At 42.0% G+C, this 26,318-nt stretch overlaps 1 protein-coding gene across 1 annotated transcript in view; it reads right to left on the bottom strand.

The window, feature by feature from the left end:
• The window catches only part of SERPINB5 (serpin family B member 5), a gene marked incomplete at both ends in the record, with an annotated part of 56,273 nt that extends 30,519 nt beyond the window's left edge, over positions 1–25,754 (bottom strand). Inside the window, 10 exons of the mRNA XM_080364162.1 lie at positions 1,318–1,460; positions 2,693–2,810; positions 3,677–3,808; positions 4,160–4,273; positions 16,938–17,297; positions 18,618–18,785; positions 20,247–20,389; positions 21,718–21,835; positions 22,876–23,013; positions 25,587–25,754. Of these exons, the coding sequence (XP_080220288.1) occupies positions 1,318–1,460; positions 2,693–2,810; positions 3,677–3,808; positions 4,160–4,273; positions 16,938–17,297; positions 18,618–18,785; positions 20,247–20,389; positions 21,718–21,835; positions 22,876–23,013; positions 25,587–25,754 (1,602 nt within the window). The remainder of the gene's footprint in view (positions 1–1,317; positions 1,461–2,692; positions 2,811–3,676; positions 3,809–4,159; positions 4,274–16,937; positions 17,298–18,617; positions 18,786–20,246; positions 20,390–21,717; positions 21,836–22,875; positions 23,014–25,586) is intronic.
• Positions 25,755–26,318: the final 564 nt, after the last annotated feature.

Genomic DNA, 26,318 nt, shown 5'->3' with positions numbered 1-26,318 from the left:
TTCTCAGACACGGTCTTCTAGATCTGCTTATCTCACCTTTTTTGCAATGAGGTTGTTTGAAAGCTGTGTATAGACTCAAAGTTTCCTTTTACAGTTAGCAAACTTCCTAGCTGTCTTCTAAAGCAGTGAAAGAACAACTTTGGTAGATGACATATTTTCAGAAACATAACCCTGCTAATATGGATTAGCATATGAAGAAAAATCTATGCAGCTTCTCCCTGCCTCATAGTTTCTCCTACTGCAGCAGTACACCAAATGTTCTCAGCTACGGATCATTGTCTATATCCATATTCAAATATAGATTTAAAGTCACACATATAAGTACTCAGTATGACAGTTTCTTACCGGTGTCATAACAATGGAATGCAACATGATAACTAGAAATACATGGTTTTCTGACTTTTTCCTTGGATCTATGACTAACACTCAAAAGACACTTTTTCCCATACAAAACTCTGCAAGTTAAGATAAGACCTAAATCTGTTGGGTTTTTTAAATTTTGTTATAGGTGAGAACTAAGAGAATATTTGCACAAGATATGGAAAGAAGACAAAACTGAACTAAATCTGAGTCATTTCTGATAATATCTGTCAGGTTTAAATGCCACAGACAGCACTTGGAGGAACATGCTTGTTAAAGGACTAACTTTGCAACCATATTATGAATAACTTAGTTAGAACAATGAAGGCTTTAGTGATATCCCTATGGTATGAAAAGAAGGCTAAAATTAAAATACATCTAATATCAACTTTCAAATGTTGCAGATACTACAAATAAACCGAAATACCCTGTAATATTTTTTCCTTTTTCAAATTGTAACTGTATATTTGCAGTTTGTTACTACAAACTAGTAATAGTTTGTAGTAGTCTAGTTTGTTTGGTCTGTTCGTTTTGTCTCTCAAATGCATAGCTAATGTTAAAAGACATTGAACATATAAACGCCAGGACGACCCCTGGTGGCTGTCTGAAATGGGATGCTCAGATTTGCTTCCATCCATGACAACTACCTGTAATGAGTACTATGTTCAAACGTGCTAATCAAGGCTAACACTTGAATTTTTTTCAGTCATCAAAGCAAAACTCTGAGCTGTTGCAACTTCTGTGTCTTGCACATTTTTGCAGTAAAGATTATGCTTTTCTGTCAAAAACCCTCCTGCTACCTCTTCCCAATAGGAGAAGCAGGTTAAGTTCCCAGCACATCCACACCGTGCTCACAGGGCAGCTGAGCCCTGGACATTGTGCTTCTGTGTTATGCTTGCTTCATTGCTCACAATATCTAGGGTAAATAATGTTAAGATTTACAGAATGTAGATGTACCTGATTCAGTTTAAAATCTTTCTGTACTGTTTTTTGTTCCTCAAACTTGTATTCCCAGGATGCTTTGAAGTAGATGACATTCACCAGAACCAGCACTGCACGTCTGTCGATCACACCAGGAGCAAAGAGTTCCTTGATTTTACCTAAGGAAATTTTGGAATAAACAAGTATTTTCTAGCTGTCATTATGGCTCTGGACTCTATTACTTGTCTGTGAACTTAGTTTTGAAGAAACTTAGAAATCCAGTTCTTGGTTTATTCAAATGACAGAGACAATATAGACAAACAAATGGTAGATTCCTTTGCGCTGTTACCAGCCAGGGAGGGCAGGAGGGACTGGGGTCACCGAATTAGCCAATTGTCAGTGTCAGAGACCACACATATGTGCCAGGTGACATAAACCATGGGGAAGGAGGCAGCATCATTAATCATATATTTCAGTTTATATGAGGGCATCTTTCCCTTTGCACCAAGAGCATCAGTTAGCCGGCTGTGGAGCCTTTGACTTCCTACACAGAGGCTGAAGTAGGAGTTAGCAAGTCCACAGGCTTCATGTGAGCACCCAGAGCAACGATGGCTCCTAACACTGTGCAAAGTGGCTCTTGACCCTTCAGCCTTCTTACTGGGAGCCAACTGGGGTCAACAGCTCTTTCCCACATCAGTCACAGGTCAGTATGCCAGAAGAAGGACAGGTTTGGTCAGGAGATGGGCAACCAAGAAATTACAGAAGCCTTCAAATTTATTTGCTTGTCCCACAGTAAGTTCTGGTTTATGTTCAGCCAGAAGATTTAAAAAATTATCATCCCACTGCTACAGCAGCCCTGGCAAAACTAAAGGAAACCATGTTCAGTCTAATCGGCAGGAGTCAATGGCCTCTGCTAGCCTGTTAAAGGCAAGAGCTGGTCGATTGTCACTTGTGATAGTGAGTCTTGCTGGTGGTCACATCTGTCATCTTTGTGGGTCTCACTCTACATATAACCAGGTCCTTGATTGTCCTCCCTCCTCCCCCAGGTTGTTCTCAGTCTCACCATGAAGCTCACAATATCCATCCCTTGCTGTCCTGTATCTGCATTTGTGGCTGTTTGTGAAAGCAATTTGTCTGGTCAAGCCTTATAGGTATTGTTGCAATCATCATGCCAGGCATAAGGGTGGGAATGCAAAAGTATTTTACCACAAACATACTTTTAATTCAGAAATAATTTAGCTGATAATTTAATATTTCAACAGTAGATAGGAAGACCAACCATCTTTAAAAAGCATCAGACTGAACACCGAGAAATGTGAATAAGTCTTTGCTTTTCATACCCTAGAATTTCTTTTGTTGAAGCAGTGGAAAAAGGCAGTGATAGTATGGCTATGATTTTGCTTTGGTTTACCTTGTGCCTCACTTTCAACCCAACTGTTAATTTTTATTCTGGCAACTTCAACAGCACTGTGAAAGTCCACTGTTTGCAGCATTGCTGCATACAGTTCCTTAGCGCACGTTAGAAATTGCTGTAAAGCAAAATAAAGATTATGAATTGGTCAAATCTGTTAAGTACTTATTCCCTTTCAAAAGAAATCAACAGTTCAGAACTGTTTTAGAAATTGTGGGGGACCTGTTGACTCCATAAGGCAAAATTTATTTTGGAAACATCAACTGTCTGAAGTTTATTCAGAGAATCTTTGAAGAAGAGAAAATTATTCTATTGCATAGGCAAAAAAAGTAAATAAGTAAAAAGAAATCTACATGAAAGAGTCTTCCCATTAAAAACTGCATACCTGAGGTCCAGACAAAAATAAAAAATTAGAGAAGATACAAGATGTGTTGTTTAATACTTAGGTATCCAAATCATTCAACAGGAATAATTGAAAGCAAAGTAAAGATGTGACTAACAAGGCACCCATACTAAGTAATCTAGAGACCAGTCTGTCAGTAAGAAAAGAGTAAGAAGTTTAGAACAGCAGCTGTATGCATTAAACTATATAACTTCTCAGGTAACAAGCCCTCTCCAATCTTGCTGCTGCTCCAGTAATGCCATTTGCAAACCCAGATGTAAGTACCTTACAGACAGATTGAACAGGCCATTTTTGGCTGTAGTCACACCTCTGGCTGAGTGTAAACATATGCCAAAAGCAAACAGAGTCCTCTTTTTTTTTTTGCTCTATAGCCATTGATAGCCATGAGGTAGGGGGGAGGTTTAAACAAAATAATTGAAAGCTGACAATCTTTTCTCTTTCCCATCAGTCCCAGGAGATATGGCTCCAAGGAGCACATCAAGTGCTCCAAAATATACACAAGTGGGGGCAACAGGGACGCTCGCAGTTACAGGGAAGCTTGAGGTCAGGGCCACAGCAGTCAGCAGGCACAGGTAACTTACCTGCCGGAGTTCAAATCCTTGTTGTATAAAGAGGTTGTTGGCCAGGGATAAAACATAGCCTTCACCGAGGTTTTGCAGTTGTAGAAGCAGTGCCTGGAACACTTCATGGTTAAGGTTCCCATCCTTGTTACACTAGGAATATTACAAACACAACAGTCATAACCATTCCTCTACATAGCTTTCCTTGTTAATTAGATTACACTATAGGGCTAATTCCTGTTGTACCTATTTTAAAATCTAGCTAGTTCAAGCTTTGTAGCCTGATCCTCCTTCAGATAAGATCACTGAAGGCTTTGGCAACAGCTTCACGAAAAACTTGGCCCTTAATAAGGCAACCGCTATTATCAGGCATTTCGTAGTGCGCTAGGTAGAGTTTGTTCGTGTGATCTTGACTCCCTCCAGTGGCAGACTCTAGTGCTTCACAACTTGTAACCCACCGTGCGGCGAAGAAAAGGCTCCTGTGCTCCCCACCCAAGGATGTACCTGTGAGAGGGATGACTGTCTCTCCTGGCTTCGTTCTGGCTCCATTTCTAGGGCTGCACTCTCAAGATCAGACCCAAGGCTCATGCTTCCCGCATCTTTCCTGATGTGGAGCACCTGCAGTTGAAGATGCCAAATTATGGCAACTGTAACTGGGATAAAAGTATTTTCAGTGTTTAAAAGGTTGGCTACGCTGTCCTGCAAAAATGCTGTAGATTTATGAAAGATATTTTCTCAGCTTCAGTCAGGCTGAAATGGCAGACTTGGCATTGTTCATATATTCATGTTCAAATTCACTTTTCTATACAAGCAAACCAAGAAGAGCTTGCACTTAATCCCTCAAAATGTTACTCTCCACTGCCTCAAAAAGTTTACACTTGATTTGTATTTTTATTGCTACAGTTACCTTATATTTCAAAACAAAATGTTGCTTCGGGCAAAGAGACAAAAATGGTTTTATATTAAAATACCGAAACCGGCTTTTTGTAGCCATTCTTAATCTTTGTGTCATCTTAGGAAATACATCAAAACCACAGTGCTCTTAATGGAAAACAGTCTTTGTTTCTAATGTGCAAATATCTTGCTGCAAATTTTCCAGAAGTTTCTCCTTTATAATAATATTGCATTATACATAGACTTAGTATTTTTTATTGAGGATACTGGATCTTCATTGCTTTCCTAAAATAAGCAAAAGTCCCTGTGTACTGGATTTATGTGGCAAGGTTATGGTAGCCAGAGGTAGCCCTCATGTCAAACAGAGCTGGTTCCAGACTGCTCCAAAATAACTTATGTATGCTTTGCTGTGACAGTAAATGGTGAGTGATGACTCTGTCCTTATCTCTACTCCCAAGATTTTTCATCTTTTCATTTTTCATCTAATTTTCTCTAATTTTCCTTGTTGAAGAGGAAGAGTGAGAGAGTGGCTGGGTGGGCAGCTGGCAGCCACCAGCCAAGGTGAAGCCATCACACCCTGAGAACCTTGTGAAGAGGGCATGTCTACCTCGGCTGTAGGTGACCCAGCAGTCAGACTGTGCAGGTGGCAGTGTTAGGATATGAGAGATGAAGATCTGCCAGTACAGAGCCAGCTACTGACAGGAACCTCTGCCTTAGGATTATTGGTCTTCTACTGCTCATGGGCACAAACAAGAAAAGAAAGATTGTAGATAGCAGAACTTGCACTGTGGAAAGCAAAGCTTCAGCAATCGAAGGGGTGGCCTTCTTCACCCCCTCCCTGCACACCTGGGTCCCCGTGAGCTCTGCAGGTGAGACAATTTGACTCTTGAATATCATAAGTGATAAGTGAGCTAATGTTTCCAGCCACACAGGTGAAATTACTTCAGGTTTCTGCAATTAACCCACACAGACTCACACTTTCAGGATTCTTATAGCAACCATGAGAGGAAGTGTCTGTTAGTAATTCTGAACCACATTCTGGCAGCAGGTATGGGGAAAGCCAGCGTGCCCCACTGTGGTGTATCACCTCCTCTCATTCAGCTGTTGCTCTGTGCTCCGGAGTCTGCATGGGAGCATGATGTGACTCACACAAGCAGATGCCAAGGATCATGGCACAGCTGGGAAGGCAGCAGCTGTGCTTGAACTCTTGCTTGTTTTCTATGAGACCCTCACACATATGTCATGCTAGGATGCCCGACATTTCCATTAAGGGAACAGCAAGCAACATGGAAGCATCTCAGCATGTTTCATTAATACTTACTTTCTCTATCTGAGCAGCAGTGTTGTTTCTTGCACCTAGATGGACCAGGCCCAGGGCAACAGAGATGCTCACTGGAGAGAAGGCAATGTTTGTGTCCTTTGCATTTCTGTTGAGCTTATTGTAGAGATCAAGGCAAAACTCAGTAATTGATCTAGAAATGGAGTCCATCATGAAGCAGCTCCTGACTGGAGCACAAAAGAAAGAAGAAATTTAATGCAGCTTGTTGCCTAGCTAGATCACACTGTGAAGCATCTGTCTACTCTGAGACTGTCCCATAGCTCCTTGCTAAATAATAGAAGTTTGCCAAACTCTGAGAGTTTGAAACAGCCAACCTTGCACACATCTGTCAGTCTATGCTCCACAGTAAGGACACAGCAGGTCTGGAAAACAGACCCACGCTCACAATATATGTGAATTCCTCAGAAAGGACCATTTTTCTATCTTATCCTATGGAGTGTCTTATTTCAGATCATGGCATTGAAATCAGTGACCTGTGGATTAACATTTTCTTTCTCCAAACTGGTTTGAGGTATACAGTTATATCAGCACTTTCATCTTGTAACAATATTCAATTAGTGACAGAAATGTAGTGACAGAAGCTATGCCTGCATATAACCATGTCTGGTAACCAGAGCTGTGGTATGAAGGTTTCAAACAACAGGTTTATAAAAATAAAATCACTATTTATTAATGTTTTCATATATGAAAAGGGGTCATTAACAGCCATGGAGACTGAACTACATATGGAAATGAACAGTTTGAAATACTTTTTCCCTCCTCATGAGTTTTCCAGGAGTCACAGATTCAAGTAGGATTAACAACTAAAATTTCCAAACAAACCAATAGCTCAACTGCCCTGAAAAGAAGTCTGTAATTTCCTGCTCAACGATATGGCAAGATCTGTGTCACTCTTTTCTTTTGCACTAGAAAGATAACAGTCTGATATCTTTCCTGTGGGGCATTTACATTAAATCTGATCTGCGAAGAAGTTGGGAACAAGTTCAAGCTTGGTCCTTACAAGCAGGAGGCCATCTGGAAAAGAAGGGGGTTAGAAACTCCTTTTCTGTCCTTTCGGAGGAGGATTGTAAAGCTGTTGTGTGAGTGCCAGTGGGATCACATGAGCTTTTCTAGAATCATTATGTCCAAAAATCCCCTTGAAGTGTTAAACAAATGATACTTTGGACAGCACACCAGAAAAACTTGTGAAAAGCAAAGCTTTTGCCTGCTTGCAAACATGGGGATGAGTAGCTGTGGCCTGTGTTCCAGAAAGGTACTTTATTTAGGGGAAAATACAGAGCCACAGTATGGAGAGAAGGCCCTCATGTCTCCCACGGTACAGATCTGGATGGCTCTAGCTTTCAGCCTGCACCGGGACAAGCATGGATTGGGTCCATAGCAAGCTGCCAGAGCTCCTGTCCCCTGAGAAGGTGGGTGAGTGCACAGCCAGTTGGTTATGTCTACAGAAAGCCATGGCACAGCAGGTGCCATGTGCCGCCCATCTGCTGCAAACCACAAGCCCAAGTTATGTGAGGAACTCCAGCCTGCATCACCAGAAGGCTAAGGGTGACAAAAGGCTGGTGCAAAGCTGAGCTTCAGGACTTTTCATCAGCAGAGCTCTTGTGCAGCCTGTCCTGGGCTGTTGATGTCCAGCAGCCACTTTGAGAGGGGTTTAGAGCCTTCTTGGGAAGGGGCTGCCTGGTGTTGGGGACCCCCATCGCCTTCCAGCCAATGATCCCCTGCCACTCCTTTCATCCACAGAGGCCCCAGCTCCTCTACCATACACACAGAGCTCTCTTTACTCCACAAACTACTCAAAATTTCTTGCATTGTCCTCAATGGTGAAGAGGGCATGCTACCTCTTGCTCAGCCATGAGCCGGACACAAACTTTGCATGAGAAACTGGGGCTTGGGTGACAGAAGTTACCAGGACTTAGAGAGCTGATGTGGATCAGCTGAGATGCAGCATTTGTCTGTGCAAACCACCTTAGTGCACAGCAAGTGCCAGACAATGGGTATGAACTCAGCCCACACAAAAAACAGACTTAGCTTAAGACAGATTGCTGCAGTGGCTTGGAAAAGCTGAAAAGTCAATTTGCTTAATATGTGAAGGTGCCCTGTGTGGCAAATGCAGTTGTTTCTTGCCTTTTGACTAGCTTGAAGAACACAGCAACTATCAATGCTTCATCAAGGTTCTGACTCACGCTCTGGGGATAGAACTTGCAATGCTGAAAGAAGTTCATATCTGTTTTATACTGAGATGTTTGTTTTACCCCGAAGTCCAGAAGTACTTCACACAAAGACCTAATACCAGTGGGAAAAACAGAGGTGAAACACTCCAAAGGTTCTCTGAACAAACAAATTAAAGATGAGGTATATCTCATTAATTCTGAAAACAGCTGTTCTAGCTTTGCTGTTTGTGCCTCTGTATGTCTGTGTCTTTCATTTTCCTTTTAATAACACAGTCATCTTTCCACAAGAGAAGTAATTATTTAGTGCAATGTCTTTTTCTTCCACCTTCATTAGCTACTATCTGGAACATTCTAAAACAAGACAGCGCTCCTTTAGTGCTGAAGTTTGTATTGCTCCACTTTCACACCTCTTGAAAGATCTGAAATGGAGATGTGAAATGGTTCATGGTGAATGTAGGTCGTGAGGCATATTGTAGGTGTGCCCAAACCTCAGAATGAGTCAAGGAGAAAAATAGAGTTAATAAACATCCTCAGAAGAAAAGAGGCACCTCCACCCCAACCTGCAGGGACAGGACTGACTGCCAAGCATGGAGGGAGAACCCTAGAAATGGGAACAGGTTTTAAAAGCAAGTGTCTGTCCTATCAAGGTGGCTACTCCTTTAGAAAAAGCACCAAGCTGTCCTCATGGTCATATCCAGGTGCAAACACTGTGGCCACCTCCATGGTTTTGTGAGTGGGAACTACTTAGAGAGATGCCCTGGAAACCCAAAGCAAAAGAGGGGAGATGTGAGCTGGTGGAAGAACTTTTGTACTGCTGAATGAAAGGATTTAGCGAACTTCCTTAATCTAAATTGGGGTAGACACAAGCGTATGAATGATTCTACACCATAAAGCCATGTGTAAAGTCTGTGAAATCAGTGAAGTTTTGGATTTACTGAGAGACAGTGGAGTTTGCAGAACACCTACGTGGTGGACAAGAAATGGTAACATTATTTTTAAAAGATTTTGCAGTGATAAGGAGACAAGATATAAGGTGGAAAGAAGTGCAGAAGATCAGGAAGATCACAGCTGCTCTTCTGCTCTAACCAAAGCGCCTGCACTGAACACTAGCAATAGTGCAGATACAGCAAGAAGGGTTGGGGCTTTACAGCTGATGAAGGGAGGTATTTTGCATGATGGTTCAGTAGCTTTCAACACAGTCCAGCAAATGGAAATCACTGGCACTCTTCTATGTGAGCAAGAAGCTACCCAGGAAAAGAGCTGCTTTCAGAGAAAACCACTGTGTACCAAAGAGGCTGAGAAGATAACAATCTCCTTCCATGCCTGTGTGAAAGGAAGAACACTCCTTTTCTATAACCATTCATGATCTGTTCTCTCTTCACAGTTCGTTTTTGGCTAAGGGTAGATAAAATCAAGATAAAAACTCCCAAAGAATAAAAAGCTGTGCTCAAAGCTATCCTAATTAGTAGGTGTATTAGATTATATTATGCAGTCAACAGAAGGCAGCAGTAAATGAAGTGGGGAGGCTAAGAGAGCTACAGCCTTGTTTTTAAGGTAACTCTATATTTACTACAAGGTAAAGCAAGAAGGAACCTGTTTTCCCTGATGCCACGTGATAATTCTCATTGCATGTTTTACTTATTCAATCTGCCTCCCATCAAGGTGCTTCAATGCACATTCCTTTCTCATATATGAAGGAGACAATTGGCAGAAAAGACATATGGCTATCCTAAAAAGGAGCACATGCCAGATAATACTGTCTCCTCACATAAAAAATCTGATTGGTAGAAGTGGCTTTCTTGTTTTTCATGACCATTCATATGAAAAGAGGTTTCCAAGTGTTTCTGTGCTGATTTGGAGTGAAAGAGACAAACAGCACATAAGAAAAATGAAATTTCGTACAACACCAAAATTCTAATAATCCCTATAAGACACAAAATATTTCAAAGTAAGATGCTTTAAATTAAAAACCAATACATTTCAGTACAAAATAACTTTTCAAGGGAAATGTTACCAAGTTCATTTTCTAAAAAATTCTTCCTCTCTGGCCAGAAATGGCTTTTTCTGACTGCTTTTATTATTTTGCATCCGTACCTTCAGGATGTATCTTTTCTACCTCTTCCTAGGCCAATTACTCCTGCCTAAATGGACATGAATGTACATTCACCTCTTATAGGCTCTATAGTGGCAAGTTATTTGCTATGCCTGTGTAGGCTTCTCAGCAAGCTATTAAACATCATTGCCAAACCCAAGAGGTAATATTTCAATGATGAAGACTAGCATCCCCACTAAGAAAACTAAATCTGATTGCCACTCCACCCTTCCTATTTTGTATAGTCATTGTTTAAGAATATAAACAAACCCCTAGAAGGAGGGATCAGGGTACAGCGGAAAAGTCTAAGCACCCAGTCAGACATCTGCATGCCCTCTCTCTTGTCTAGTCAACATTTCAAGGCTTTTCCTTGTGCCATGGAAAACTGAGTAAAGAAGGGAAATTAACCCGTATCTCCCACTTTGTGGGTGAGTTTGCTCAGGTCATCAGCACCATTGCTCCATGTGAATCCCATTTCTATCAGAGTGGGTAGAGGCGCTCTGAAAGAGACTGCCCTTCAGCCCTCACAGAGACATATGCAAAAAAGCATCTGCTTTCTAGTATAAGCTACTGAGCTGATCAGTCCTGTGGCAATTAGAGTTTTCTGGATGACTGAGAGGTCCTGGGGAAATTCCATATTCAGAAGTCTGTGAAATTTAGGCAAGAATCTTTAGATTCATAGCTTTGGACATGTGTTCCTGAATTCCCCATCTACTTCACACTGAAGACCAACTCCTTTTGTGTGAGTTCTTGAGCTACCTGAATTTTAGCAGTTTTGCTGCCTGTAGCTTGTAAAGATATCTCCCCCTTTTGTCCCATTTGTAACATGATGTTTACTTTAACAACCTGTAGACTACTTTAGATCTGCCAAAAACAACCCACAAGTTATTCTGGGGAAGAAAAAAAATAATAATTATTTACCTTCTTGCCTGAAGAGGTTAAATGAAAAGCACAACAGCTGAGCTCTGGAGCATGTTCTTGTGAATACTGTATTACAAAAGCCTTCCACTCTCTTGTGGGAAAGTTCAGCCTCTGACCAATTGCTGATGATAGCAACATGTTGCAATTGAATGCAAATGCCATCAACGTGAAGTTTCCTGCAGAAGACTGGGAAACTTATATCTAGCTATATGCTAATAGCTTTTCTCTCAAAGCTACCCAACAAGTTAGGTAGGCAATATCTGCTGGCGACATCTGATTGAAATGACAAGTCACCCTCAGCTGGAAAACTAGGCATTAACCCTGGAGATCCATGGCTGTACTTCTGTGCACTGTCCCATTCAAATTTGGTGGGGCTGGGCTGGACACAGGGGTGTGCAGGGTTCATGCCAGGTTTCAGAGAAGCCTTGTTTGAAGCTGAACTTGCTTACAGAGATAGAGCAAATGAATGGGAAATGCATGAGCTTTATGCTGCCTACAGCCATCTCCAACAGGTAAGAAGTCAGCTTTATGTGTATGGAAGGAGCTTAATTAGAGAGAGGAAGAAGTATTTCCTTGAACTTAACAGGAATCCCCAGCCAGGGGGTATTCTTTTAAATCATTGGACTTAAGAATAAAAGGCCAGGAGTGGCTGTTCACATAGGTTACATCTCCAGAATAAAGTGAGATGGAAAAGATGAGAAGCGCAGAGCGGCACTAACCCAATGTTTGATAACCCCTGACCTGATCGTCACCACTGAGCTCAGGTGCAACATTGGGCTATGGTAGCTGGACTCAGGGGTCAAAATTAAGTCCCTTAGGGTTGCAAGTGGCTTTGCAACTGTAATAGGTTCGCACAGCAAGGTTTTGGTAGTGGGGGTGTCTCCTGTGGGAAGCTGCTAGAAGCGTTCCCCATATCTGATAGAGTCAATGCCAACCAGCTCCAAGCCGGGCCTGCTGCTGGCCCAGGCCAAGCAAAGCAGCGATGGCGGTAGTGCCTCCATGATAACATATTTTAAAAAGGGGGGAAAGTTGCTATGCAGGCAGACAGAGAAGTGAGAATATGTGAGAGAAACAATTCTACAGACACCAAGATGAGTGAAGAAGGAGGGGCAGGAGGTGCTCCAGGGGCCAGAGCAGTCTGTCCCTGAAGGACTGCACCCCGTGGAAGGAGCCCACACTGCAGCAGTTCATAAGAACCGCAGCCTGTGGGAAGGACTCACATAGGAGAAGCTCATGGAGAACTGTATCCTGTGGGAGGGACCCCAGGCTGGAGCAGGGGAAGAGTGTGAGGAGTCCTTCCCCTGAGGAGGAAGGAGCAGCAGAGACAACGTGTGATGAACAGACCACAACTTCCATTCCTCATCCCCCTGTGCCAGTCCCGGGGTGGGGAAGAAGGAGGTAGAGAAAATCAGGAGTGAAGTTCAGCCTGGGAAGAAGGGAGGAGTGGAGGGAAGGTGTTTTGAGATTTAGTTTTTATTTCTTATTACCTGACTCTGATTTAATTGGTAATAAATTAAACTAATTTCCCCAAGTCAAGTCTGTTTTGCACACGATGGTAACTGGTGAGTGATCTCACTGTCCTTATCTTGACCCATGAGCCTTTTGTATCTATCAAGGCCAGGCTGGACAACCTGAGCAACCTCATCTTGTTGATGATGTCCCTGCTTATTGCAGGGGGCTTGGACTAGATGGCCTTTAAGGTCCCTCACAGGTTTCTATATTTCCTCTCCCTTGTCCAGCCTCAGAAGGGAAGTGAGAGGGCAGCCTTGATGGGCACCTTGTGTACAGCCAGGGTCAGTCCACCACAACAACCCTGAAAATTTTCTGTATTCCCTTTCTCACCTCTTCTTTCTTCCTACAAAGCATAAAACTGGCTTTGGATTCATAGGATATTTGAGAGGTCAGACATGGTGAGGGGAGAAAGAAGGAAAGAGGAAGAAGGTCTCTCAGCACCATCTTGCCCTTCACACACTTCCCTTCTAGTGCTGAAGATGGACCACCCTCATCCTCAGGTGCAGTCCCACCAGCTTTGCTGTTCCTTGCTCCTCTGCCAAGGTTTCAGCCCAGCTGCCCAGGCTCCAGTGCCCACTCAAAAAGAGGGATCTGTAAACAATACAAGATACAATGATAAAATTAGTGTTCTTCTTACACCTATTTTTTTTCCTCACTTTTTTGCTTCCATTTGTCACTCATTTCTGCTTCTCTTTTGCCTTCCTGCATGTTTCTGTATTGTTCCTTAGTCTTCTTCCTCAGCCCTTTTTGTATACTTATGTTTGGGCTTTTTGTTTTTCATTTTTTTCACTTCTTCACACTGCCTTACCATATATATTTTCTTCTTCTGCCTTTGTGAGTCCTAGCCTCTTTTCCGTGACAGTCTAAGTATTTTTGAGCATCTTTCAAGACTTTCCTTCTTCCAATCTCTGTGCTTTCTGCCTCCCTTCCTCCTATATTAACATTGTTCCTCCACTGATTTACTTCACTTGCTGTGTACATATGTTCCCTCAGAACTCCTTTGACATCCATTTGATTTCTTTGCCTCAGGAAATGTCAATGTATGTGCAAATTTTGTCTTTTCTAGGCCTTTAGGATAGTACACTTGGGGTTTAAAACTGTACTGCTTTTCCAGTGGGGCCATTTCGCTCTACATAGCACTGTTCAAGCTTCAAAACCAAACTGCTCTTCCCCACAAACAACTTTTGTCACCACAAGACATTAAGATGTATCCCTTCTCTTCTACAAAATGCTGGGAGCGGGAAGTGGGCAATGACTGTGCAGGTGAGCAAGTGACAAGATGACTAGGCACATAATATGCAGTTTGCAACTGCCTGCAAAAGCCAGTCACGGCTTGTTTTTTTTCCATCGGGGCCACCACCCATCACTGGATGGTAACGCTCTGTTGAAAGGTGAGGTGGAGCACCTTGGCAATCTGAGCAAGTCTTCAGCTATGTTCACTTTCTCCATCGTAACCAATACCTTTCAGCACATAAGCGTTTCTATACACAAGCTCCCACACACGTTTTCCCATGTCCTCCCATGCAATTCCTTGCCCCGGACCCAAAGGCCAGCATTGGTGGAACCAAACAGTAGACCATAAAAGCGTTTCTCACACCAGCGGCAGCCCTGCTGATACTTCTCCCCTACATGCTGCAAGATGGACATGTTTCATACTGGGACTGGTAGAGAGAAGTGGCAGAAGTGAAAAATAAACATGAGCTTTTTGTGGGCAAGCTACCCCATTTATAAATGACCAATAAGTGGAGTTGCCTTCTGTAGATTCAGACATCTTTGTATCTCTAACATCTGCTTACCTTGCATAGGCTGGGATACCTTGGCATTAGTCAGAATGTGGAGAAAGATGGGTCCCACCCTCAGGCAGTGTGTCTCCCTGCTTTCATGGGATAACCCTTCCTGTTAGCACAAGGAACTTTCTGAGAGGATGTTCTTGTGTAAATTTGTGTGGATGCGCTAAGTGCTCTGATCAGCATTTAAGCAGAGTATGAGTTGCATTGAATGAAGACTGGCTCTGGGACTGGAATGTTTTCAGAACATGAAAAAGCTGAGAAAATGATGCCTGAGTTTTTCTCCTTCAGGAAGTCTCATCTAGTAAGAAAAAAAGAAAAGAAACGAGGCAATCTGCCAGAGGTTTTAATCAGTCTAGCAGACCAAGACATATGTAGCAAAAAGTGTGATATTGCCTGCTGGACACCTGGAACTACCTGATCAAGAATCAGTGCCCAAACACAAACTGTACAGACTATCAGCAACTAGTCCATCTTGTGTATGTACAGACTGCCTGTGCAGCTGTTTAGTCAGTCATCAACCCCATGTGCAATGCTCTGGCCCACCTCCTACAGGAGAACCACAGGGACGACAGCTCTCGATAACTGATCCCAGCCTCCAAAACAGATCAGACAATGACAGGGTATATAAAATTACCTCCCAGCCATTCAGCTACCACTGAAGTTATTGAGCTGGTAAGGATCCTCACAGGCAGCTCTTTCTCAGATAGGGTAGGCTGCAAAGTAATTGTTACATTTTGTATTATTCTTCTGACTTCTATTCATGTAACAGAACATCCAATGCATATCAGCAAAGACCCCCAGAGGTCCGCAAGGACTCACCTCCTATTGTTCTTGGTGGAAGTTAGTCACCTCACCAACTTCAAGGAGTCAATGACTCCTGTTAATCCTCTAATATTAAAATGTGTTAGAGCCCATTAAAGGTCCAGAGAAGGAAGAAAACTGGTAAAACCACTGAACCATTGAGACTAAAGGCTTCTGATGGGTTGCAAAGGACAAGGATCAGAACTCCTGTCTCCAAATTCATAATAACCATCATTCTGTTCTGTAGTGTTAGAAGAGAAGTATGCAGATTAGGGGTTTCATGTTCCTATTTAGAAATCTCTTTCCTGTTTCTTTCAGACCTGAAGCACCAAAAGGAATTCTCAAATAAAATGCTCCCATTGTTTGAGGATACATAATTGAATTCTCCGTAAGTTGTGACCAGGTAGTAACATAGTCTTTACTGGGACCTATCATCATGTGGTCCAGAAAAGCAATCCAGACATTGATCTAGTTTTTTGTTTTGACTTTGTGGCTTAAGTGAATCTGTTCATTTCCGTTCCTATCATTTATTGGAGGGTAAGAGTGAACGCTGACACTGTCAGTGAACACACAAGAGTGAACATACACACTGACATTGGAAGTACTGCAGAGATGTGACACGGGTTTCATAGTGCTTTATTCGGAACAGTAATTAGGTAAACCAGTACTGAACATATGCAGCAGGCAGTCTTCAAATAGAAATGAAATCTGATTACCATTATTTCATATGGGATGTGGAGACTGGTAATTACAATGTTAATCTCACTCAAATAGAAGTCCTTATTTCTTTCTCATGCCTCAGACATTAAGTGATTGTATGGAGTATCCTCAATGTTGAATCCAGAACTAGAAATGGCAGATAATCTGTGTGTGTAAACAATGGCACTTCCCGTATTAATCAAATTCTTTTCTGTCCTAGAATTGCATAATGTTATTTTTCTCAGGATATATACAATGGGGCTCCTCGTAGCTTCAGTGAACTGGTCTCTTCTACCATGTCTGAAGGGAAATGAGTCAAAAAATCCCACACAGTAGAGTCCAGCTTCCCCAGTCTACAAACTGATGTAGCTCACGCTGAAGAGTCTCCTGGGTATACATTTTGTCACTATGATACTGCCTCTTGTGTTCATAGGTCTCAGTGTTGTAGCTGCTGTTTCCCAGATGCAAACTCTGATGCCAGTTTGAATTGCCTCACCATGCTGCAGAACTCAAGTGCTGTTTCACCAGGCATCGGCAGGGTCTGATAGGGCACCAGAGAGTAGCCAGGTACAAGGGCTGTCACACCACATATCCACATTTTCCCCTTCTAGGCAGTAGGAATCCACAGAGCATGGGTCATGAGGGTGAGTGGTTTGGCTAGGGAGCAGGAAAGTAGCTCTTCCTCGCAGAGCCCTTTCCATCTCCTGGTATTTTTACAACAGGCTTTCAGTTCACTTCGTTTTGGGAAAAAAAAGATGTCACAGAGGAACAAAATATACTTGTTGCTGAGGCTGGGATACTTCTCAGTAAAATATGATGTGTTCTTCACAGTGGGAATCCTTCAGCTTAAGGGGATGAAACATAAGGGGATAAACTAGTTCTGCTGCATATGTGGAGTACGTTGTATTACCCAGCTGATGAATGAACCTCTTATATTTCCTTTCAAAGGTGATAGTCAGGATGACAAGCTTTACAGGGCCACATACCACCATAAATGTAACTGTGCTTTTTCATAATGAATATGCCCTGCTTAAGGGGAACAGAATCGGCCTGAAAGAATCACATTGCGAGTTTTGTTGTGTCTAAATAAAAAGATAAATGGATGGTCAGCTTTAAATTCATCTTTATGTTGCAGAATCCTATATCCTGGTACTTCTCGGGACTCGCCACCTTGCTCATTTACTTCCAAAGAGACTTTATGGATGATCTTTGACAAAACCACACCTTTTGTCTCACACATCTCAGAGAAATCTGACGCACTCTCATTGAAGACATTTGTCATTCCCAGGCTTTCCAGAAGTGGCTTCAGGTCATAATCACCTTCCACGCTAAACTTTGGAAGAGATACATTCACTTTTGTGTTGGCCATCATGCTGGGATTGGTCCACTGTAATAATGTCTCAGGGGTAAGTGCCTTTTCCAGCTGAAGACAGAAAGGAACAAAGGAAATTAATGAGCAGCCCAAGGAAAGAGAGAAATAAAAAACAAACAAAAAAAAAAATGACCAAACTTCCCACTCCTACCAAGCCCCAAAAAATCAAAAGGCAACCTTTGCATTTGAATTCACAGCTGTACCATTCGTGGTTAACAGATTAACATACTTTCAGTTATATTGATGCAAGTATGATTCAATCCATAGGACAGGCCTCTGGAGCAACTTCACTGTATGTGCATGTTCTATTTGCCCCTTACAAGATTTTGACAGGCAGTCACCTCAACAGCCATATGAAAGAACCTGAGAAAGGGAGTCCCTACACAAGTTACACTTTGCCAACTGGCAGATCCGAAAGTCTTGGCTCCTGACCCTACAGAGTAACGAAATTGCTGGTATTTGGGACAGAAAAAGACCTCAAATCCAGAGCCTGATCTCAATAAAACATGCAGCTGCTTGAGCAGTTTTTTAAAAGGTGGGAAGTGAGGATGCAGAATTTGGGGCCACAACAAACTGGTGTCAGGAAAGGTCTCACTTGCATTTAAAGATTTGTGTGTTCTGTAATTTACTCCTACATATAAAAGCACCTTACAGCTGCAAAGGCAGGTTCCTCCTGCCTTTAAAATTTGCGGGCAGTTGCAGCAAATTACAAAGCTGATTTGCATGATCTCTCTTAATCCTTAAACTTTGAAGATGTGAAAATATGTTCTAAAATTTTCATAGATATATGACATAACAAATAGTTGTTCTTTAGGAAATGCTCTATTCGTTTTCAAATTTATGTGCAATTGTAATAAAAAATGGCTCATTTTCAGGCACCTCTGTTCAAAATCAAAACTTAGAGAACTTTAAGATCTTATTAAAATAAATCACAGATACATGTCAACTGAAAAAAATGAGGACACCGAAGTAAATTATGTCGGCACTACTGAGTAGCCAGTAAGTATGACTTCAAGCACTTTATTATAGCAAGAACAAAAATCTTAAGATGCAAATCCAGATTTTCAAATTGTTGCAGATTCCTAAAGTGTGTCACGAGCACCTCCTGCTCTTTACACTGTCTTCTGTGCACACTCTATGTGAAACAAAGTCTTGTTCACAACCTCGTACTTGGCCACAGTGGAAATAATAATGTGACAAATATGAGATCAGGAATAGAGAAGCAGAGTGAGAAGGTAAATTTACAGGAAACTTCCTTCTTATTTCCTTCTCTATAGCATCTAAATAACAAAAACCTTCCATAGGCATATGGTATGATAAGCGGGCTGTTTCCAAGGGAATAATCATACCAGTTCTATTTTTTTCTCTCACCTTCTCCAAGCCGGTGGTCTCATCTTCAATCTCTTTGGGCAGCAGAATGAGCATGCTTATATGTTTGTTAAGGCATGGAAGCTCAAGGATGGCAACATTTAATTCTTTTACATAGCCCAGGCAAAAAGTAGCTTCCAGATTCATCATTTGCACTGGTTTAGTTTCAGTCTGCAAAACACAGAGGAAACAATCTGGCATTCCTTTTAATTCACAGACAAGATGGCAAGAGAAGAAAGTTTGTAAGCTTGCATGGAAGCGATACATTGAGTTACCATCAGACAGTTTGTTGGCTCTACAGTGGGCAGCTTTCCAAAGAAAAGTGGAACAGAACTCTACTTAACATAATAGCAATATATTGGGGATGTGCCTTAAAAGATAAATTTACCTAATATCGGTGGCCCTTAGTGCCTGTTTCACTGAAGGCTACAAACTATGCTGTCTACAAGGCATTGTAATGCCAGGAAGTGTCAAGCACTAAGCACATCTCAACAGTGAAAGTCAAGCTGTTCATATGAATAATTGATATTTTGGTTCAGGAGCTGAAAAATAATATGAAGAAATTTCAGGCTTACCTGAAACCCTATGTCTTTGCTTTTCATGAATGAGGGAAAACAAAACAAAACAAAACCGAAAAAACACAAACAAACAAACAAAAAACCACACCACCAAACAAAACAAACAAAAAAAAACCACAAAACAAAACATGACTATTTATTTCACAGGGAAGATTTACAAACTGTTCTGCTCACCTAGAAACTCATTTAAAATTCAAATTCAGTAGAAAAATGTTATTTTAGTGGAAAAAAAAAAATAACTTGAGGTGTTTCACTTGAAAGTTTTAATGTTAATTGTAAAACTATTAAAACTTTTTTAGCTGAAACTGTTGGCTGATGTGGTAATTTATGAGAATTTTCATTGAACATGAAACTCCAACTTTTCTCATGCACATAGATGTTTGTATATATTGGGAGTATAATCTAACTCACAAATGTTGCCCAGCTTTATATGTTGGTTTAAAGCTGGCTGTCTGATCACAATATTCATCACTACTCACAGACTCCTGAAGGCAACAGCTACAAGTGCTGTACCCGCTTGGACTTCATGGCTAAGCAGGGCTGATGTACAGAGAGCTGCAGTCCTGAGGCTGACTGCAAAGGTGCCATCCCTGAAGAGGAATGCAAAGGGCTCAGACTCCATGGGTGTAGATGTTTCACTAGCTCTGTGACCACACGAAATACAATGTTCTCTGTTCCACCCTGCTGGTTTTGCGATGTAGCCTCTGGTACAGGTTGCGATCTCTTGCAAGAAGCTACCCATGAAGATGGGCATGTCCTTGTAGGCAATGGCTGCTTTTGATCACTTGTGCCTGGCTCCTACTGTCTAAATATACCAGCAGGACAGTCTGTTTTCACATCGGGCCTTTGAATGTGAAAGCACCAGCATAGTTTTAAAACAACACAACAACCAAACTGTTTTACGGACCCTTGCAAGAGCGTATAGGTTTAGATGGAGTCTAAGAATGCCATGGTAATAATAAATATTTATCATTTTTTCTGGTTGGGATTTCCTTAGCTCAAAGTTTGCCTTTTCTTGAGTGGAAACAGTGCTCTCTTTTTTTTCAGAACATACCTTGTTGACTTTAAAAGGACATTCTTTGATCTCTGCCTCTGGGAACTTCTTCATCCAGTTTGTGACAAAATAAGCTGCATTAACTAGGAGGATCTGGGTCTGGTCACTTACACTATCCTCATTCACAATATTCTCCATTTTGCCTGTGAACAGGTTTAAGATGGTTGTTAATACAACAATGCATTATCAGTATATCAATTGCATCAACTGAATATGGAAACATTCCAATGAATTAAAAAGCTTGCATCCTGTACCTCACAGGTAAAAAATTTTAATTCTAATGGAAAATTCCAAAAAAAAAAGCACTTAAAATTGCAGCTTAATGTTCAAAATGGGATTTGGGATCAAGACAGATCTTCTGTTTTCTTGGTTTATATATAGCATGAAATCAAAAATATGTCTACTGCTTTTGTTCAGTACTTTAAAGTGAAAGTCAACAGGTGTAAGTAAAAAAACATTTGTCATTTGGAGAGACAGTCTTGAAGGGAAGTTTGAGATTAGCAACTAATTTCTAGAGTAATACATGAGAATAAAATAACCAGAATAACAGAAGTGCAGCTCTGATGACAATTCATAACCAAACACTGCTACAGACTTCAAAAAGAGTATGAAAATGTTGTGTGTTCCCCTTGCTCTGTTTCAGATCCGCTCAAGCACTGCTGTAAAAGAGACTGAATCCACTGGGGAGGCGGGTCCTGCCTTCATGCATGAATTGCATGGGTAGGGCAAGGTGCTTCCACCTCTGCCAGCCTGGGAAGGCCCAGACATGACTCATGCAGCTATGTTGTCATATTTGTGCCACACGAGGCAGCAGCTGCCTGCGCACAGGCTGCAAACGGGCTCTGTTATGGGTGCTGGGTGCTCGCACAGGCCAGAGCCAGACCTCTGCCCCCCAAGGACCCTCACGGTCACTGATGGGCAGCTCCTGTGACATGGCCAAGTGGCTGATGGCTCAGCGGTACCACGGGGAAGGTGTCTGCAGGAAGGCGCCTCCAAATGAGAGACACGCTTTCAATTGTGGCGCCTTTGCTGGCTACAGCAGCAAAGCCACAGAGCTGAGCTGAGCTACTAATTAACTGCCTGAAATTCAGAGGCCAGCAAATACTTCCCATTACAAGGAAACTTATAAAAGAAACTGGGGCCTGGGTTTGATGTATTGGTGCCAGATGTTTGTGAAGCTCCATAGCCAAGAGCTGTTGTTCTCCCAAACTATCCAGTTGCAGTGAAACGTCAGCAGCTTTCCCCAAGGCTAATGCAAGGTCAGTCTCACACTTCCACCTTCAGAAATGCTGCAGTAGTGATTTCAAAACAGGCTGATGTTGCTAATCCTCATGAATCCAAATAATAGGTCTAGTTTCAGTGCTTTCACTACGTATTTATTTCTAAAAGCATCAGTAAAGAGGTGTCACAAGAACAACGATCTCTTTCCTCAAAGGGGTAAACAGCATCCCCAAGGTTAAGCTGGACTCACCATCAGTTAGCTCTGAAAGAGATTTGTTGATCTTCTGTCGGGTTTCCTCAGTTTTTTCTTTGAAGTCCACTAATTCCAGTTCAGATGGAAAAGGCCTCTTTGTGGAGTTGACAAAGTCCTGAAAGACAACAGGTACCAAAGTCATCCTTGGTTAAATGCCGTCCACTCAATGGCACTTTACACAGCCTGCAACATTGGCATCCCTAGCTTCACCACGGGGTAGCTGGGGAGCTTATGATGATGGATAGCTATTAAATAACAGGGGGTGACAATCAGGATACAGAGCTGCTTTCAGCACAGCGCTCCCAAGAGCGTCTTCAGTCTGGTGGCATTACATCAGCAGCTAAAGTAACTTTGGTACTGCAGGAGTGAGAATGTTGCCAGAGTCCGAAAGGATAAAACAACCCTCAGTCCAGACCTGGGTAAGAGAAAGAACTGAGATAAAGGCCGTGGGCTGCTCACATCATGTCTGTACTCGCCAGGTGAGATGTCTGTTGCTGTGGATAGGTATTGGCCTTTGCTGTAGCAGAGGCTGAGCAGCAGGCAATCTGGTTATAGCATCATTTAGGATAGCACGAGCTTTCTGAAACATCAGTTTTAGAAAGATGCTACCCTTGTTTGGGGCACTGTTCAAAGGCAACTTTTGAGAAAAAAAAAATCAGTTATTTGAAGGTCTATAAGGCCAAAGAACACCTTCCTCACTTGTGTTGTTTCAGTAGCCAGGCTTCTGCCTCCTCAGATAGATTAAGAAAACTACAGGTTATGCAGTAATTACTTGGGTGTGTGAACTGGACACATACTTGCGCCATCAACTTGTTTTAAAACTCCTTTTTGCTCATACTTACGATGCAAAGACCTTGATGTGGCATACAAGCTATATTGCATTCAAAACTTACTGAGCCCACTGACCTAAAGCATATTAATGAGAGAATTACAAATGTTGTAATAGTTGCATAGCTTGGGGTCAAACAGCAGATTCATCCTCCCACAAACTTTCACAGCAGCAAAGCATATTATGTCATTCATTATCTGAATCTAGACCAGTAACAGCCAAAAGTAAGATAATTTATTTTTAAATAACATTGAAGTCTGACACCATAACCAGTCAACATGCTGGCCAAGCAATTCATAGGACCAGGGCTTTTCTGAAGTACTTACTGTGGTAGGATCAAGAGACTTGTCTACGAAGAGCCGTTTGACCATTTTTAGTGCAAAGAAAGAGCTGAGTTTGGAAACATCTGAAGTTACTGTTTGAAATCCGAAAGAAACATCTTTGACATCTTGTAAATGGAGTACCTGTTAAATGAACATAATAAAATAAATAATAAATAAAATATTCTTAGTATTATCTAAACATTCCTAACAGTTTAGCAGAAAATAATGCTAGTTTGTGACTGGAGCTGTGGCTTTATGTGTTTAAGCTAACAGCACAGCCTCTTGCTGTTGTAACTCAAAAATCATTTATGTATTTGACATCCTCACGTAAATCTAAAACCCTGATTCTCCCAGAACTTTAACCAAATGTGTTTCTTTCCTGTTAGCAGTTCAAAGAAATCAATAAACCTGTTCATGCAGTGATGTTACTTAGTTGATTAAAACTCTGCGGTATGGTATCACAATGTTTTCACCAAATTTGCATTCCTGTCCAAAAAAATGGAGATTTGAAGCCAGGCAAGTGAGGGTCCCAGCTAATCTCCTTTCTAGAAGTGGGCTATACCTTTAAAAATGCTTAACAGATCATCAGGTTTTCCGATTGCTGTGACTAGTACATGACATCACATGATATTTCAGCAAGAAAAGAGATCAGATAACTGTGTCTGGTTTGGTAGACAAAGTATGAGCTGGAGGTAGGGCTGCTGACCCACACACGGCCACCTTCCAGCTCTTGAGAATGGCAAGTCCAGCTCTACAAAGTTCTGGGGTGACCTAAAACTCACCACTTTCAGGCACCAGAGGTGAGAGGTTCCTGCTGGTTTTGTTTGAAAATGATCTTGTAAACACGGATTGAACTCCTGTGCCTGCTTATTACAGGGTCTTTGATGGTGGTGGTTTCATTACAGTCAACCTGCCCAACCCTCCTCACCTGTCTCAAATTCCTGCCTGAGGCACAGCAGGCTTAAGGAACCTTCCTTTCCCTTTGTCTCTCACTTCTGCTCTTTTTTCCTTGAACACATCGTATCTTCACAGACATGACAAAGTGCTGCTCTGCCTTAGCCACCCCTCCATGTCCTTCGTTCTCCTTGCTCAGCGGGAGCAGAAGAGAACAAGCACCCAAGGACACGGCACCAGCATGTCCCTCATAGACAAACTCCACGGTCATTCCCTCAGACACAACTTTCTCAACTTACTTCCTTTTCCTCCAACACTTCTATTTCTTAGTATGTTAACTGCAGAAGACATTTTTGTGCCTGGAAACTATTTTTGAGGAGAAAGTTACACTACTGCAACTTCTCTACCTGGGAGAGCTTTTGACATGAGTTTGTTAACTGATACTCCAGGGCAAGACTACCAGTCTGGCTGGTAAAACCCAAGCATGAACTCGGCAGGCAGAAGCTAGAACAGACACAGAAAATAGGGGATATTACATTTAGAAACAAAGCAAGTTCTCCTTAGTATCTGTAGTCAGCACATTTAATATACCACTTGAGAAATATGAAACAAACATGTTTATGTAACAGAACTGCATTTGTGGATGTGTACACTAATTTATTATGGGATGGTTCAAAGCAAATTGCAGACACGAGTGAAAACGAAATTAAGCACAGGTTAATATTTTGAACTCTCCCAGCAGAGAGACAGCACCTGAATTACGAAACGCTGAGCAAGCTGCAGGACGTCATTTAAATTTAAAAAAAAAATAAAAAAAAAAAAATCTAGAGTTAATTTGTATTTTTTTTTAATCCTGTTTGGAAAAATCTGGAATGCCTAGTAGATTTTCACGGATATATTGCTGCGCAGCTCTGCAAATAGCACAAGATTCATAATCTGTGACGTGAGTGGGGGCACAGGAGGCTGCACTCAGGGGTACCTTCAGTGAATGAGGAATTACAGGAGGAATTCCCAGCAGAGGGAAAATGTATTCAAATATGTAGAATGCTCCTCAGAGCAAGGTGATAATCTGCATATCAATACATACTGAATTTGCTTCTCATCCACCTCTAGGTAACTGCAGAAACCGTGGGCACCCTCACTGGGATACAAAGGAACGATGCAAATCTGTGCTCACGCGAGGGCAGCAGAAGAGGCTGCAAGGTGCCTCCCTGCACCACAGACTGAGCTTGGTAGACTGATTGCATCATGACAGCCATGCTGCATCACGGTGTTGGAAACCCCTTGAACACCGTGAGCTGCTTGTAATGAGAAACATTCACGTTGTGCCCTCTTCTACTGCATTAGCCTTCTCTCATCTATATTGCAGGAGAAAGGAGAAATGTCAGTGACAGAGCTGCTAAGCATACTCGCTGCTGACAAATAATGGCAAAGTTATTTCCAATTCTATAAAGATTAGGCATTCTTGAATAATGAGGAAAAAAACAAGATCCAGCAAATGCAGTGATCTTGGCTATGACTTGCAGCCACAATCAACACTACACTAAAAGGAGACAAGGCTTTAATGCAACTGTTGAGGACTCTGTCGTGTCCCCTTCCACTATGTAAACATTTGAGAAAGCATTTTCTTTATGTCAGATTTTCAATCTCTTTTGCTGTGTGCAGCCATGGATTGTGGAACCATTTAGAAATTTCAGATGGATGGTTTGCAGCCTGGCTTACAAGGGAATATCCAGTAGAATAATAAAGGGGATAAAAAAGAAAACTACCTCTGACAGCCACATAATTTTGCAGCCAAAAACAGGATGTTGATAGCTTACCTGTTTCATCTGGTCTGCAGTGTCACCTTTCGTAGCTTTATATGCCAGAGCCAGAGACGTTGAGGTACACAGCGGTGCAAAAATAATATTGGCTGTTTTGTCGTTCTCACACAGTTTTTTGAACATATCAACTGCAAAGGCAGTGTTTGCTAGTTGCAGAGCATCCATTGTCATCCTGAAACAGTAAAGGGAAAAGAGAGATAACTCAGAGTGTAATTCTAGCTCCTGCTGTGATGGGGCTGGGTCAGAGCACCGAGGGAGTCTAGATACCAGTATGGGGACTGAGTACCTTGAATGAGGAGAGGAAGAAGAGAGGCCAACTGACCCCGCTCAGCTTCAGAGCACACCAGCAGCTCCTGAGGAGCCAGGAAGGTCTCATCCATGTCCAACCAAGGAAATGTGAGTGGTTCAGTAAAAGCCATTATCTTCAAGTGACAGCTGGCAATGCTATGTGTGATGTAGAGCCAGCACTAGCAGAAGTACTTGGGCAAACCTGGGTAGGTCAGGGTAACCCATGCATATTGACTCAAATTGGATCACATGTGACTTTAATCTGTTTTTAATTGATACTCTTAAAATGTGCCAGCTTATAAGGTACTCTGCCTATGCCCTGGGCTCTCCTGGCTCTCAGACAGCCCTTTAATAGTCTCACAATCTTTCCTGTTTCTTGCTTCATGGCTAATTGTTCATTAAAGCTTTCTCTTTGGTATATGTCTTTCCTCTAAGAGATGA

The sequence above is a fragment of the Nesoenas mayeri genome (assembly GCF_963082525.1).
Source record: "Nesoenas mayeri genome assembly, chromosome: 2".
Taxonomy (NCBI): domain Eukaryota; kingdom Metazoa; phylum Chordata; class Aves; order Columbiformes; family Columbidae; genus Nesoenas; species Nesoenas mayeri.
The sequence above is the reverse complement of the archived record's forward strand: the minus strand, read 5'-3'. Positions and strand labels throughout refer to the sequence as shown.